This window comes from Rana temporaria, chromosome 7 (genome assembly GCF_905171775.1).
Source record: "Rana temporaria chromosome 7, aRanTem1.1, whole genome shotgun sequence".
Lineage (NCBI taxonomy): Eukaryota > Metazoa > Chordata > Amphibia > Anura > Ranidae > Rana > Rana temporaria.
In genome coordinates, this window is record NC_053495.1 from 184,037,974 (window position 1) to 184,054,047 (window position 16,074).

At 36.6% G+C, this 16,074-nt stretch overlaps 1 protein-coding gene across 39 annotated transcripts in view; it reads right to left on the bottom strand.

Moving 5' to 3' along the window:
* Window positions 1–2,903: 2,903 nt before the first annotated feature.
* The window catches only part of ADGRL2 (adhesion G protein-coupled receptor L2), a 258,675-nt gene continuing 245,504 nt past the window's right edge, over window positions 2,904–16,074 (bottom strand). For 10 of the 39 annotated variants that reach the window (XM_040360598.1, XM_040360600.1, XM_040360602.1 and 7 more), the window contains 5 exons: window positions 11,765–11,893; window positions 11,280–11,376; window positions 9,884–10,012; window positions 9,150–9,167; window positions 2,904–5,108 (listed from right to left, as the gene is read on the bottom strand). In XM_040360598.1, the coding sequence (XP_040216532.1) occupies window positions 4,354–5,108; window positions 9,150–9,167; window positions 9,884–10,012; window positions 11,280–11,376; window positions 11,765–11,893 (1,128 nt within the window). In that variant the 3' untranslated portion in view covers window positions 2,904–4,353. Of the gene's footprint in view, window positions 5,109–5,837; window positions 5,877–9,115; window positions 9,168–9,569; window positions 9,652–9,883; window positions 10,013–11,279; window positions 11,377–11,764; window positions 11,894–16,074 lie in introns of all 39 variants that reach the window. The other 29 variants (XM_040360599.1, XM_040360631.1, XM_040360613.1 and 26 more) reach the window with 10 other exon arrangements.

A 16,074-nucleotide genomic window follows, 5' to 3' on the forward strand; every position in this document is an offset into this window, starting at 1 on the left:
GCATGACTGAGTAATTGTCATTCAAAGTGTGAGAGCCCTGAAAGCTGAAAATTGGTCTGGTCAGGAGAGTGTTTAAGTGCCCAGTATGGAAGTGGTTAAACAACAAGAGAGAGTGATGGGAAACAAAATAAAAATTAGGAGAGATAAAAGGGAAAGAAAGGAGAATAATGTAGAATAATGGGATTTAATACCGTATGAGTGGAAGGGACTCAGGGAGCGCTAAATGTCCATGGGTTAGGGGTACAAATTACTTGTCTTGGGTGCCGAAAACCCACTGTATGAAATAATTTTACTGTTAGGGGTCCCCACAGCTTGGGAAATTTTATCAAGGGGTCACGGCACTAGAGGGTTGAGAACCACTGCCCTAGTGGGAACACATATTTCCAATACCCCCTATTTTATCTTGTGATACGATTCTCCTAAAAATATTTAGCAGCATAAATAGCACATAGGTGTGCAAAAATGATTCTATATTTAACTGCTTAAAACCTTATTTTACTAATTATTTTATTACAATATGTTATCACCAACTCAAATGGTGCTTTTTCCTGCTCTCTTCAATGATACCAACGGAAATTCACAGTTATCGCTTATTAGAAGCTAGCTATTTTAGGACATCATCACTATGTGCAATAATCTTTGTGATTTGAATATTTCTTACAGACAAAACAACTTAAGCAAAAAAAAAAAAGCAGTGGTCCCAAACTTGCACCTGGATGCAGCCCTTTGATTGCCTTTATTTGGCTCTTGGTGCACTATTCTTCCCCTTAAGCCCGATACACATGGACCCAACATTCGGCAGTATCATTTGACATTTGACACGTGTGTACGGCAGCTGGTCCCACAGAAACTGTCTAAATGTCCGGCTGCTGTTGAAGGGGCATGACTTAAAAAGGTGTGCCGATCGGCATCCAAAACGCTCTCAGCCGTTCCCATCAGAAGACAATCGCTCAGTGGGGGAGATCACTGTACTAGGCTTAACACCAATGATGGGGCAACTATTCCTCTCCTAGCACCAATGATGGGGCACTATTCCTCCCCTAGCACCAATGATGGGGCACTATTCCTCCCCTAGCACCAATGATGGGGCACCATTCCTCTCCTAGCACCAATAATGGGGCACCATTCCTCTCCTAACATCTGATTGTTTGTACAGCAGCCCCTCTCAAGCTCTTCAGTTTTTTTTCCTGTTTAGCCCACTGGGTTGAAGGGAAAAAACCTGCTAGTGTGTACCAGGCCTAACACCAATGTTGGGATACTATTCCTTCCACTGACACCAATGAAAGGGCAACATTCCTCCTACCAACAGTAATGGGGCATTATTCTACTACGAAAAGGCTTTTTTTTTTTTACCCCCCCACAATTCTCACCAACTCTGTTTTGTTTAGTCTCACTGATGCCAGGGCCCTCAAAGCCTAAAAGACAGTATACTGGTCTTTTGATTAGAAAATTAAAGGCCCCTGCTTTAAAGTAATGAACCATGTAAGGTGCAGCATCAAGAAATTACCAGTTAAACAAGAAAAAACAAAAAACAAAATGAGCTTGATAAACTGAGGAAAGCATTATATTCTGCATTGAGGCATTAGGCTCAAAGTGGAATAGTGTCTATGTCTGTGAATAAAATCATCATTAACCTTGAAAATCAAAAATGCAATATATCACAGATTATTAGTATTCCTTAGGGGTTGTGGCTGTATACATTGTTTCCAGGCTTATTTGCACTTGGATATTCAGTAAACGTTTAGGGTGGCTATGCTTAATTCCCCAGTGTATTTATGGAGCGAGACATGGTTCCCACTAGGTTGCTTTCCTGATTTGGACTACTATCCATCTCCATTGCAACGGGGAGGTTTTTTTTTTGTTCACAGAAGGTACATGGGGAAACTGGTGAGCTAGTTTAAAGTGGATGTAAACCCACTCTCATCCTTTCTAAACTACTGCCATAGTGGTTATCTATAAGGATATACTTGCCTCCTGTATGTATCCTTACCTGTCAAATGTCTCTCCTCTGTCTGTTACAAGACACAAAAAACTGCATATTCTGTGGGTGGGTCTGTTGTCCGGAGATCGGTGGGTGGGCAGTCAGTAAACTCCCCACCCACCTCTACACTCCCCTTGTCAGCATGTATTTTCTCCTTTGTATTTCTTACACTGAACTTCTGCTATGATCGCCAACATCTAGTCAAAACCCAGAAAAGTCACCACATGACTTAAACATGCCCAATCATGCTGAGGTATGGAGCAACCAATCCTGGGAGAGCTGGAGAAGAAAGGAGGAGGGGATCTGAAGTACACAGAATGTCTCTCTCATACTCCTGCATGAGATGTGTAAATCACCTGTCACTCACACCAAAGGGGGGAGAACTGACTCCCATTTCTTTGTGTGTCAGTTTTTATCTCACTGAAAAAAAGATAAGAAGATTGCTCAGAGCTGGATTAACTCTTCGTGGCAAGACTGGGCACAGATGACATTAAATCCTATATTGTACAAGGTGCAAGCCTTAATTTAAAACGAAAAATGGTGTTTACATCCACTTTAAGACATCATTTAACTGCACGGGACAAGGAAAACTAAATTCTAGCAAGGTCAACTCATATTTTCTGTGCCTAAAAAAAAAAAAAAACTAATTAAGCCACATCTAAAAATTGGTAATCTGCAATATATTACATTTTAGTTTTTGGATAACCTTTAAATCTAGACAACCGGCACTGGATAAACCCAGTGATAAAGAAAACGGTTTTCCATACAATAAATACACCCTAGCAAAAGAAAAGTAAAAGGCAAGCAAAATCATTGCAGAGCTACAATCTCATATGCATTAAAAAATCCCACGAACTTTCAGAAGAAATTCTCTACACAGTTATCCACAAAAGCAGCACAATTAATGGATAAAACACTTCAATTATAAAAGTAAAGAGGTTTTATTGTCAAGTATGATCATTTATCACTATCCCTACAGCAAGTCAGTAAAGGGCTCTCAGATCAGACTGTCTCAACCCTACAAACCATAGAAACAGCAGTAACATTTTTGAAAAAAAAATTCACATTTATTTACTGTCAAACAGGTGTTAATCTTTACAATATTAGTGATGGGCTTTTTATTAACAGCTGAGGTTTAAAAATAAAAAATAAAATAAAAAATGAAATTTTTCACTGAAAATGTACACATTGCTTTAATTATAAAATAAATTAATGGCTAAACATAGGCAGAAAAGGTCTTGGAGTAATAATCTGGACTGTTATTTAAAAAATATATATATATTTATATGTAGGTCAGGCACCACTTGTTTCAGGGTTAGTGCCAATGATCCCTGTTTAACAATATGCCAGATTTCACCAAACTTGTGCAATTAATGACAAAATTGGCTCCTGAATATATAAGAATTTTTTTTTTTACTTTAAAAACTAATTTGGCATTAAATTAAAACAAAACTAAAAACAATAAAAAGGGATTGGGATCCAACTTTCCATAAAAAAAAAAAAAAAAAAAAAACAGACTAAGTTTCATTTTTTACCACAAAGAACAAGCGTGTATATATAATAAAAAAAAAGAAAAAAAAAAAGCTTTGTGCAGTTGATATTTTTCACAATATTTTATGTCAATCTTTCAAAATTATTTAAATCAACAATTATACTTCAAGTTGGACACAAATGTATTTCACCCTAGCAATAGAACAAAATATAATTTATTTTGCCATTTTCATGATAACAGTTCATTGTACAGTTGAGGAAACATATGAAATAAGGCCAGTGGCTTGATTGCTAGTGGTTAGACATGTTTGTTTAATCTTTGCCTTAATGGATAGAATCTGCAGTGACCTGCAAAGCAGGGAAAGAAAATACAAATAAAATAAAATAAAATAAAAAATAAAAATGACCAAAAAATCCTGCAGACTATTCAGAAACAGCATGGTACAGTAAAACTATCCCACAGGATTTCGGAGCCTACATCTTGTATATAATACAATGCAGGCCTCACAAATTGGCAGCCGTATTTACAAACTAGGTTCCAGAGCTGCTGAACAAAATGGCCGATTTGCTACTTTTATCTCCCCCAAAGTCCGGTCAGAAGCATCAGCAGCAGATATTTTAAATACCGTGTTGGTACCAGTTTGCTTTGTAACAAATATTTTAAGTATACTCTGTGTATATACAAAGTTCTTTTTTTTTTTCCCCCATTTTTTCGATTTATAAAAAAAATTCACAGAACTGAAAAAGTCCATCGCTCTCCTACACAATGGAGAGCAGCGTGAGTCTTACTAGGCTGCCGATCACAAATAAGGTGGCCTCAGTTGAACAAAATTGAGTCTTTTAATACCTGCATGAGCCATTTGTACTCCTAAAAATGTATATTAAAGACTTGTGACTAGTTGCATTTGTCCTTCCCTGACATCTCCTTCGGGGACGCAACCTTCCTTGTTTATGGGTATAATGTAGCCATCGCTATTGCCCCTGCTTATCTGGTAGTACATCTGTAGATGGTGTCCAGCTCCGAGATTTGGCATGCTTTTATAATAAACGTCCTCGTTCTCACTCTTTCTTGAGGGCGATAAATCCTCTTCGATGTCTGGGCTACTATCTGGGTATGGAGAGTCCCGTAGATTGGGCATACTAGTGTAGAGAGAGTCTCTGTTTGGGGATTGGAGATTGTCTTCAGCCTCGGCGGTCAACTGTGACACATAACTGTCCGTTCCTTCGGTCTTCACTTTCTTCTGTGGGTGGTACAGAAGAGAGTGAGTCCGCTGCGGAATAAGCGGTGCCTCCAGCTCTTTGTGGTGGAGCTCCAGCCCCGGGTTGTCGCCGTGCATTAAGGAGGAAGCATCCGCAACGATTGCGTCATCTTCGCTACTGCTTCCCCCAATGACAGTTTTGATGGGCAGGGACCGATCCAGGTTGTGGTTCTTGCTGCTACACCGCAGGTTGTTGTGCACTAGCTCTGAAATTATCATTTTTTCAAATGCTGTATCATTCAGACTTAGTCCACAGTCTACAACTTGTACTCCATCACTGTAATCCCCATTCCGTAGAGAGTAGCTGTTGTTAAAGTTACCATTTAGCGGTAGAGTATCCATGGCACTTGAATCCCTGGCATTGTTCAGTGAATGTCCTGGAAAAGAAAAAAAAAGAGAAAAAAGACGGGAACTGTTTAGAGGACATTTTGTTAACCCAGCTAGGTCTTTCGTATATTAAAAATATTAATGTAGTCTAGGACAAATTATTCAATATCACAGCTGCTATGTAACAATTTAAACAATTTTGAAATTTTATATAACAATTTCGAAGGTGCTGAAACAATTTGGAAAAAAACAAAACAGCAGAAATTATGTAAAGGAACCTGTAAATGCTCCGTTCTCTGACATTCCCATCTGTAAATAATTGCACACCTTGCAGGGGAATAATTTGGGAACCATACCAAAATAAGTCAAGTTATCAAGTTTTAGTTGTGTTCACTCCATGCCCTTGCATATCTAATGCAAAAACTTTGGTAGATTTTTTTTTTTTTTAATGTGTATTGATTTGTCCTAAACGACACTTATTAAAAAATAAATACATACAAAAAAATTGAATATGTATACATCAAATTATAAGCAGATGTACAACCAAAAATCAACAAACTGGCAAGCAACTACTTTAACAATGTCTCTAACGGTTCCTTATTTTTTAATCTGGGATGTGGAAACAAACTAAGAAAAAAGGACAGAATGGAAAATGGACAAATACAAAGACGTTATGGAGAACATAGATAGCCACCTTTCACACTAGAGCCAAAATGTCCCACAAGCATCATCCACAACATGATAGAGCAAGGTGGAATGACTCACTGTGTACCACTCACATTATGGCTGTCTGCTCAGTCTATCTGGGCTAAGTGTAGCTGATATATAAAAGAAAGTAAAAAATGATTTATTGCACAAGATGGATTACTAGGATTCTCAGCAACTTATTCAGAGCAAGGGTTCAGCAAATGAGATTACTAGCAATAACAGCCTTTTGTTTCTGGTTAATGTAATATAGATTGCTCATATTCTATGCACCAGCAGCAGCCCCAGGCTTTTAAAGAGTCAAGACTTTGCCAGCAGCCCTGTAGTCTGCATCGGTCACAGTGATAGTGCAGAATGGACCCACATGGGGCAATCAGTGAGTTAAAAGCCCAGGATGAGCATCGGGCACCAAGGTCAAAAATGCAGAAATGCCAGGAATTTCTGTAAGCATGGTTCACAGAAATTAATCAAATAAATATTGGATGTAAAATGAGGAGATGTCTCTGACATGCTGTCTCACGTACGAAATCGAAGGAGGGGGCAAGGAAAAAAAAAATCTACTGCATGTGTGATGGTGTCCTAATGGAAAACATGCTCATGTAGACAAAAATTATGCATGAAACACTTATTTTTTTTCTAAATACAAGAAAAAATTAAAATACAAAAAATAAAAATTAAATATATTTTTTAAATCAAGATGAACACCATTTGATTAACAGACATATGAGAAAAAAAAGATGAATTAAAAAGGAAAAAAATATTGATATATTTTTACAAACAGCCTGTACAATATGACGTTACTGCATTGTATGCAAGATTTGGAGGAAAATGGGACAATGAATGGGTAACGGCTGCTATTGGAAATCATGCCTAAGGCTGCAGCCTAATAAGAGCCAATAAATCGACAATACAAATTAGTTCCTGTGAAAAAAATCAGCTGCGATGTTCGTAAACATATAAAGCTAAGGTCTAATGATCCTGGAATTTATTTAATAAAACTATGAAAGTAATGGAACTATGTAAATTAGCCATTACTTCAGGCTACTTAAGGGTGCTAATGAAATCCTGCAATTAAACATATGATGGCAAAAACGTATCCAATTTAAAAATAAAGGATTAAAAAAACCGAAGTTTTATTCTATTTTCCAAACGTTTTTTAGAGACAAGTATGTCTTTATTGTTTGCAACAAATAAAAATAGAGGGGATACCCTCACATCAATTCCAAATGGTTTTTAAACCATAAATATAATTATATCTATAATATAAATAGTGAATATTCTAACAACATAATAATATTCATTCCTACAATTCCTTGAGATTATATAAAGTAAAAAATCTATTGCGCTACTGCGAGTAATAAATGTGAACCAAGTGAACATATAATATATATAAAATATATAAATGAGATACTGAAGCTGCTATATCTAATAGGTGCACAAAACCGCTGACATGTAAACAATAAATACTGATAAGCGCTATAGTAATGGTGAAATAAACATAGACATAATGGCTAAATGGCCAACACACTGTGCACTGAAATGTGATGAAATGGGCTGGAACAGCCCAAACCGTGGAGATAACCTCCCCACAAATAAAGTAAAAAAGTGACACTGAGCAATAAAAGAGAGTCTATGGGTGGATGATCAAGTGGAGCAGGTGGAATAGATGGGTCTTCTAAACATGGTAAGTATATCCAATAACTGATCTCATATTGCCCTTACCTTCAACCGCTGGTATATGCGCATAAAGGGCAAGTGGTTCCTTCTCCTGCTGTCTCCTGCTGGTTCAGCGCCGACACTCCTATGTGGATTCCAATTGCGTCCTGGGATGTTAAAGGATCCTGGGATCGGTACCTCCTCATGGGTGAGGTGAGAGAAATGATACCACAATAGTGAAGGACGTTGGTGAAGAGGTTGTGGATTTTAATAAAAAATTCTTACAATAAAAGAAGTGCGACCACGTGATACGAGCAATCAGCCGGAGGCCAGCAGACGTAAGCCGGCTTGTCATCTCGCCGCGTCCTGTGCTGAGCGCGAATTTTAAACTTTTAATGTAAGAATTTTTTTATTAAAATCCACAACCTCTTCACCAACGTCCTTCACTATTGTGGTATCATTTCTCTCACCTCACCATTGGGCTCCGATCCATGAGAGGTACCGATCCCAGGATCCTTTAACATCCCAGGACACAATTGGAATCCATATAGGAGCGTCGGCGCTGAACCAGCAGGAGAAGGAACCACTTGCCCTTTATGCGCATATACCAGCGGTTGAAGGTAAGGGCAATATGAGATCAGTTATTGGATATACTTACCATGTCTAGAAGACCCATCTATTCCACCTGCTCCACTTAATCATCCACCAATAGACTCTCTTTTATTGCTCAGTGTCACTTTTTTACTTTATTTGTGGGGAGGTTATCTCCACGGTTTGGGCTGTTCCAGCCCATTTCATCACATTTCAGTGCACAGTGTGTTGGCTATTTAGGCATTATGCCTTGAGATTATATACTTTTTTTTATTTTTTTACTATGGATCAACTTGTATTTTGGATTTATTGGCCAAGGTTTACTTCTTTTTTTTATTCTTTATTCTAACAGTTTTTTACTTTGATTTGTTAAATGAGGTTTCTATGACATGAGGTATATTAGATAATATTTCAACATAGAAAAAAAAACTATTTGATAATTAAAATGAAATATCACTCTGCGCCGTGCAGATTTCAAGGTGTGCAAAAACAATGGCAAAAATTCATGTGTGTTGCTAAACAGGCTTTTTAGGTGTGAAAATACTGATCAAACTATGATTTTTTTTTATAATTAATGGATAATTACTGACTGATCACATTTTTTGATCATCAAATTTTGAAAAGATAGAATTTGGTAAAAAATATATAAAAAAATTCCCCTTTTTGAAGTAAATGTGGGAAATTTGTTTTCTCTGATATACTTCATCAAAGTACAGCAGATTTTTATTATTTTCTTCATCATTTTTGAACAGCAGATTTTTTTTTTTTCTGCTTCTGATCAGGTAATTCAATTGAAGACTTTCCTTAGCCTGTAGCAAGATTACTGTGGGAATGTAGAAATGATAAGCAAATAAAACATTTCTGCTTGACAGAACTCTTTTAAAAACAGCAAATTATTTCAGCATTGCAAATATATTACCAACTGAGATTGCAGTATATCCATTGCTGTTATCCAAATGTTGACAAAAAAGTCCAGATTCAATTTGAAATTAATATTATTATGTCTTTGAATACAGATTGTGAACCACTTGCCCGCTGAGTTATTTCATGATTGATAGTTATGTTTTATATGTGCCTGTTTAAAAACCATGCTGAAAAAATTTACATTTGATAGGCAAAGTTAAGTTTTACTCCCATACTTGTCTCTCTGTAGTTCGCTAGAGGAAAGCATAAAGTAAAGAAAAAAAAAGAAAGAAAAAAGAAAAGAAAAGAAGGAGAACAGATAGGACAGACGGACGTTAAAATAGAATTAAGTGTTACGAAATTTACAGTAGCAGAACATTGAATAAAGAATATCTCAATGTCGTATACTTAAACAGGCAACAAACATTTAACAATAACACCACTTTGAACGCACAAATTTAGTATAAAAAAAATAAATAAAAAAAAAATCTGTCTAATGATACAATAGACAATATGGTTTATCAACCAGCTTAAAGCTGCACTATACTATAATTCATGCCGGTACCCTGCCGTTTTTTTTTTGGTCACTTGCTAGCAAATAACCTAATCCTGATCCGCCAAGCAATCACCGTGCTTAGTATGATAGAGAATTGTACCTCTACGGGATAAATATCTTGAAGATGGACTCTTGGACCTTGTGATGTCAGTCCTGAAATAGTATATTAAGATTTATCCCACCTGTGTTGAAAACATGGATAATGATAGGTAAATACTAGTAACATCGCTATATTATAGTGCAGTTTTAAGAGGCCGCCATAGGGAGTGCTGCATGTCTGTTAATATGTAGGACAGAAAAAAATAAATAAAAAAAGGAAAAAAATTAAAAAAGGAGGAAACTGCATGTCCACGGGTTTTATGTTTAAAGAATGTGGTGAGTGATAGAGAACAAATGAATTAAGTAGAAGCACACCTGGTGGGTTAAACACAGGAGCAGTAGGGGTATTACATACAACAGTTTCGGCGAGCAGTGTGTTATAAGGATTGTTAGTGCCATGGGGTCGAAGAAGAGGGTTTGTTAGTAGGTAATTGCCAGTCATTCCTAAGACAAAGAAAACAAAAAAAATAAATTAATCAGTTCTTGTGGTACTGGCGCAGCACCCTCAATATCCCCCTCTTCCCCACCAAAAAAAAAAGTCTTCTGTAGGTTTTTTTTTTTTTTTTGAGTAGCCCTGAACTAGTTAAAAGTAATTCTATTTAAGGACTATAGTTTAGGCAGCTAAATTCTAAAAATATGAATGTGGCAAAGTTTTTCTTTTTTCTCTTTTAATTCACAGGTGCTTTTTAAAATCCTTAACGTAAACATCATCTAGGAGTGACATTTAATAATTTACACAAAATTACTGTCAGACAAGAATGGTAATTAAAAGCACAGAAAATGATGTAATGTTTCAAAATGCATCTGCTTGAAAAAAAAAAAAAAAATCTTAAACCTTTTTGCTTGTGATGAGGGAATTTAATGCCTAATGAATATTTTAACAGTGGGACAATCCCTAATGGAAAACATCTGTGTTAATAAAAAGAATGACAAAAAAAAATAGAGGAAGAAAAGAAACTAAAACAAAATGAGAATAGAGCAAGACATCCTGCCGTAAAAAAAAAAAAAAGCTTATGCAAAAGAAAGCATGCTGCAGAAGGACAATATACCAAGCACACATTTAAAAAGTAAGAGACAAAAAAAAAAGCAGCAACATATTGTACAAGAGCAATATATTCAATCAAAATGTAAATGTAAGCAATAGTATAATATATGGTACAACAACAAAACTTATCTAAATCTATATAAACAGAATATGTGAGAAGATGGTGGAAAAATTTAATAAAATTTACGCTTTAATGGGTGATCATCTTAAGTAATTGTTGCAAGACACTCTAGAGAATTGAATGCTTCAGTTTCAGAAACATAATTAGTTTTAATTTGTTTTAGCACGTAATGAAGCACCAAAATTGGCAAATCATAACAAAAAGCTAAAGCATCTATAGTTGGGAAACAAAACAGTTCCAGGGAAATGTTTTATTAAATTATAAAGGAGATAAATTATAGATCTACTATAATTTATATATTTTTTATTTAAACAGCAGCACATCGGGAAGAAAAATCTAAAAATTCTTAATATTTTAGTCCAAAATGTACAGTCCATACATCCAATTTTCCTGCCTGGCTGTTGCCAGTCATTTAGTATCAACCAAGGTTAATTTAGCTTTGTTAGAAAATATTCATATGCCACTGTATGACCACAGGTACAAATGTTTAACACAAGCACTAAAATAAAATAAATAAATAAATAAAAGGACTGCTGGGTAATTACCTTGATTAAGGGTAGACGTACTGTTTATGTCACCTGAGATAAAAGAGGATTCTGATTGCTTCCTCACTGTGTCATTCCACATTCTTCTGATTCGACTCTGAGCACAAAAAAAAAAACTCCTAAAATTAGTTCTTGATTTTTTCGGCCAGCATGAATGTCAGTTTTGGCATACTGTGCAATTAGCTGAAAGTATCTATCATATTTCAATTAGAGAAGCTGCAGTTAAAATTTTGGGGCCTGCTAATGGATTACTGTTGAATATATTTAAGAGGTGTGAAAAAAAAAAAAAAATTGTAGACCAGCAGGAAATATTCTAAACTGTATCAATTCGGTAAAATATATATATTTTTTAAAAAATACAGCAAAACATGCATTTGCCATCTAGATCACTGTAATGAGAAGACAATTAGTGTATCTCAACTGTGAGTCTCCAAAGGGAAGCTATAAATAAGGTTAATTAAAAATGCTGTCGACTTCTTTGTCACCTGGGTGCCGGAAGAGTATCGAGCGCTGGTTCTTGCCGTCGATGTTTTAACCACACTGTGGGGGCTTTCGGTCGGAAGACCTCCGCAGCAGTAGGTGTGCCTGAAACACTTGCTGTACTCTTTGCGCACCTGTAAAAAGAAAAAAGATTTTTAAAATGATGTAGGAGGGAAGAAATCTAAAAACAGTCTTTTAATCTAGCACAATTTAATGGGTTTGTTTACCAGACCATTGATTTACTGTAGTAGAGTCAACAAAAGTAGCAGCTGACATTCTTCGAGAACTTAATTAGCATCTGTCTTGAACAGCAGCTCTCCGGGGTCATAATGAAACATAAAAGTTTCTTTCATTAACTAAAACTTTTGACTCTACTGCAATTCAAAGATTTCCAGAAATGGCATTTTAAGTTGCAATGACAACAAGTCACATGCGGGAACAAAAATACCATTGTAAAAGCTGTCCATGTTTCTGAGACACCTCAAACATAAAATAAATAGAAAAATAGAAATAAAAATAATTTAAGAATGGAAATTAAAGCAAAGTTATAAGGCAACCAAGTGCATAAAACTGAATTCAGTTTCGAGACATCAACGTGTCAAAAGTATAAAAACAATGCTTGTAGTTCTTCTGTCTTAAGTGTCTGAAAGAGAAGCATTTGAAAAGGCCACAGAAATCAAATTTTTTATTTTTTTTTGGAATTTGACTAGTATGGAAGAATGCTTTTTGTTATGACAATTCTTACACTTCATGCCCCAGTAAAATGAAAAATACAACCAAGGCCAGACAATAAACTTAAAGTGTTGTTAAACCCACAACAATGAAATCAGTCTGTATATGCAGAAAAGCATGCTTGTTAGACCCACGGTGGAACCTAAGGGGTTAATACTTTGCATTGTGTATAAAGGCTGTTTGATCCTGTCCCTCTGATTCTCCTCTTCTTTAACGGTCTCCAAAAAATAACCCGATTTTTACAGAGCCAGGGGACGTACTGCACATGCTCAGTTTGGAGTGTATTGCTAGAGAGTTTTTTTTTTTTTTCTTGGGAGAATCAGCACTGTCCAGATAGAGAATAAAAACTCCTCCTACAAGCTTTACTAGGAACTGTTGACGTCACAAGGCTGCTAGAAAAAATGTGAAAAGACAATACCGCGCTGTCCAAATAGTGAAAAATTACAGCAGCAAACACAGCAAAATTTATCAAAAATGTTGCAAATAAAATAATGTACAAAAAAAAGTGTAGCGCTAAATAAATATGAGAAGGATATTCTAAATGGATATCGTAATTAGTATTACACAATTAGTGATTAACACCATATGTGACCACCGTGCTAGAAATAATGACTGAACTAACTAAAGTGCCAATCACATATGAAAGTCCAATAAATTTAGTGACTGAAGAAATTGATAGAGGATCCACCACCAAATGTCTGAAGGCTTACCGGAGAGATTGAACCCAGATGAGCATATACCCACTAGGTCAAACAAGCTTGTTAGAGGCCACGCAGCCACAATAGGAATATCTTAGATATCCTGATGTATCATGGGTCCTGGAGCCTAGCATAAAACTAAGCTCAAATGATGCAGGAGGTTCAATGAAGAGGCACTTCCGGGTACTCTAAGATGGCCACCATGGGAACTGTTGACGTCACAAGGCTGCTATATACTGCTGATGAGAAAGGGTATTTTGCAGTCTATATTTACCAAAATGATTGCATTTCCATGTTCTGTGTACTAGGGGATGACCAGATATAGTGAATGCAGGGTCCTGCATTCACTATACTTTAAATACTTACATATTTCTATGCAAAAATAGAACATGAGCTTTAAAACAACCCCCCAATGACCTCTGTAGCTACAGGTATCGTAGAGCAATTAATTCCCAAAGTTTAAAAGAAATGCAGTGAATTTGTTTTTTAAAGCAGAACTAAACTCTCTCAATCACTAATAACTATTTGTAATCCCTATGCTGCTAGTCTTGTACAAAATAAAAGGTAAAAATTATATATTTCCCAACTCTTCAGTTGATTCCTGGTTTACACAAGGGGTTCTCGCAGGGCAGATGGATTCCAGGAAGTAAATGCTACATTAATTACCCACCCTCACTCAGGAGGGCTATGGCTAGAAATGCTAGGGGGGTGTTATTCAAAGCAATTTCTCAACAAAATAAAGAATGGAGTTTGCTTTCAATATTAAAAACAAATTAAATATAAATTTTGGTTTGTGGTGGTGGTTTAAAACCGCTGGCAAGAATCTACTGATTCTGTGTGTGAACGTAGCCGTATCCAGCTTCTCTGATCTACTGGGACCGGAAGTAGCAGTTTTAGCAACACCCTTATCTAACATGATGCTCCTACATTCAGATAGCACAGCTTTCTAAAAGCACCATTACATCTTAAAGGTCAAGACACACGTCCGTCGATTTACACATTCCTGCCAAGGCAGATTTACTACCTGATATGTTTGGAGCAAAGCTTCTCATTATAAGAAGTGGCCAAACAGCGTGGCCCCTTTTCCTCCAGATATGAATTCAGCTTTCCAGGTTTCTTGGGCAGTGGCTGTGATAATCAGGTCATTACGAACCTTGTGACTAGCTGTGCTGTTCTTTAGTATCAGTGATATATAGCTAGATACCATGAGATGTGAGCCTTCCTAATGCTGCATGGTCACACGACATCCATCCATAAATTAAACACACTGAGGGAAAACCCATCACCGTTTTAAAGAATATTGAAAGTGTGGTGCAGGAAGTAATATGGGCCTTCAGAGAAGAAACATGCCCAGGTCTCCCTTCGATCTTCTATTACTCCTAGGTTGAGATCCTCTCAATGCACTGCTGTTGCATGCCCAGGATACAGGGACATAATGCCAGACACACGGGTGTTTTTGATGATGACTTGTAATTACTCTGGGCAGCAATGAAATGGTTCATTAACAGCAGCAAAAAAGGAAGCCTGGAGTTGCTTTCAGGCATAGCCGAAATAAGGGAACCCTTTGTATAATTTTACCAGAGGGTCAAAAGTTATTTTTATAGAATACCTCTGCTTTATTAAGAAACCAAGGATATGTTTCTTGTTAAATTCATTTATGCTGACGTTACTGAATACAACAGATACTTTTTTTTTTTTTAAGCAAGGATGTCTGATAAGTCATGTCCATTGCCGTTGCTTCATAACACTATATTCTTATTGAAAGCCCTTAACATTGTAGCAGCAGCCAAACACACAGGTACAGATATTTAACCTTATTTAATAAAGCTTAAGTCCAGGGCGATAAAAAAAAGAAAAAGAAAAAAAAAAAAAGAACACAGCATAATAGTATATACAAGTAGCCGAAAAAACTGAATTGGCTGCTAGAAGCCAGTACATTCTGCCAGTCTTAATAGTAAACATGCTTACAGGACAAAAGAACAGAGTGAGTAGGGTGTTTACCTATCTTCCGGGCAATAGGCTACAAGTACCCTGCATCAAGCCACACTCCTCAACTAAAGCTGGGATCTAGACCTGGGCTATGAGGTCTGTCATGGGGGCATCTGAATCACAAGAGTGGCTGAAGAGATTTACTTCTTGGAAGGTAAAACAGTTGCCAAAACTGTTGGACTTTAGCTTCCCATGGCAAAGGCAGGCTATACAAATTAAGCTTGAAATTGACTTCCCCTGCTCCAACACCCCACCCGATGGACAGTATACTTATATACCATTGCACCCATATGCTTCTAATATCAATCAAGCCAAGTTTTCGATTTTTTATTTGGTGGTATGCAACATACACAATAAAATGGTAGCTTCACATATTCAAAATACAGAAGCATCCTGCCATGAGTAGGATAATTCAGAGTAGATGTTAGGCGATGGATCTGCTTGTTAACAGGTAGCAAGTTCTACTACGCTCAAGCCCAGTTTTCAATCAATCAATCTCTCTGACTCACCCCCTGGCATCTGCTTTTACGGGAACAGTAGACACGTGATTTGTCAAGTATCCCCAGAGGTATGGTTAAAACGAATGGCAGGACATTATATCTTTATTCCAACATAATAACTGTAACAATGTGTAACTATGGGTAAAATACAAAACTACATAATGTCACCGGCAAACACAGAGATGTTTTTGTTTTTCTAAGTAGATCGGCTATATTTCTTTTTCCAGTAATAGCGTGACAATCCTGTTCCTTTTGCGGCATTTTTACCCTGTAGTCTTAGATGTGTTAAATGGTATGTCCAAAACCCAGTGACAAACTTTTGCTGCACAGCTTGGCCGGTTAAAGGAAGTTGAAAATAAAATAATCTACTGGCAGGATCAGAAGGGAATCCGAAAA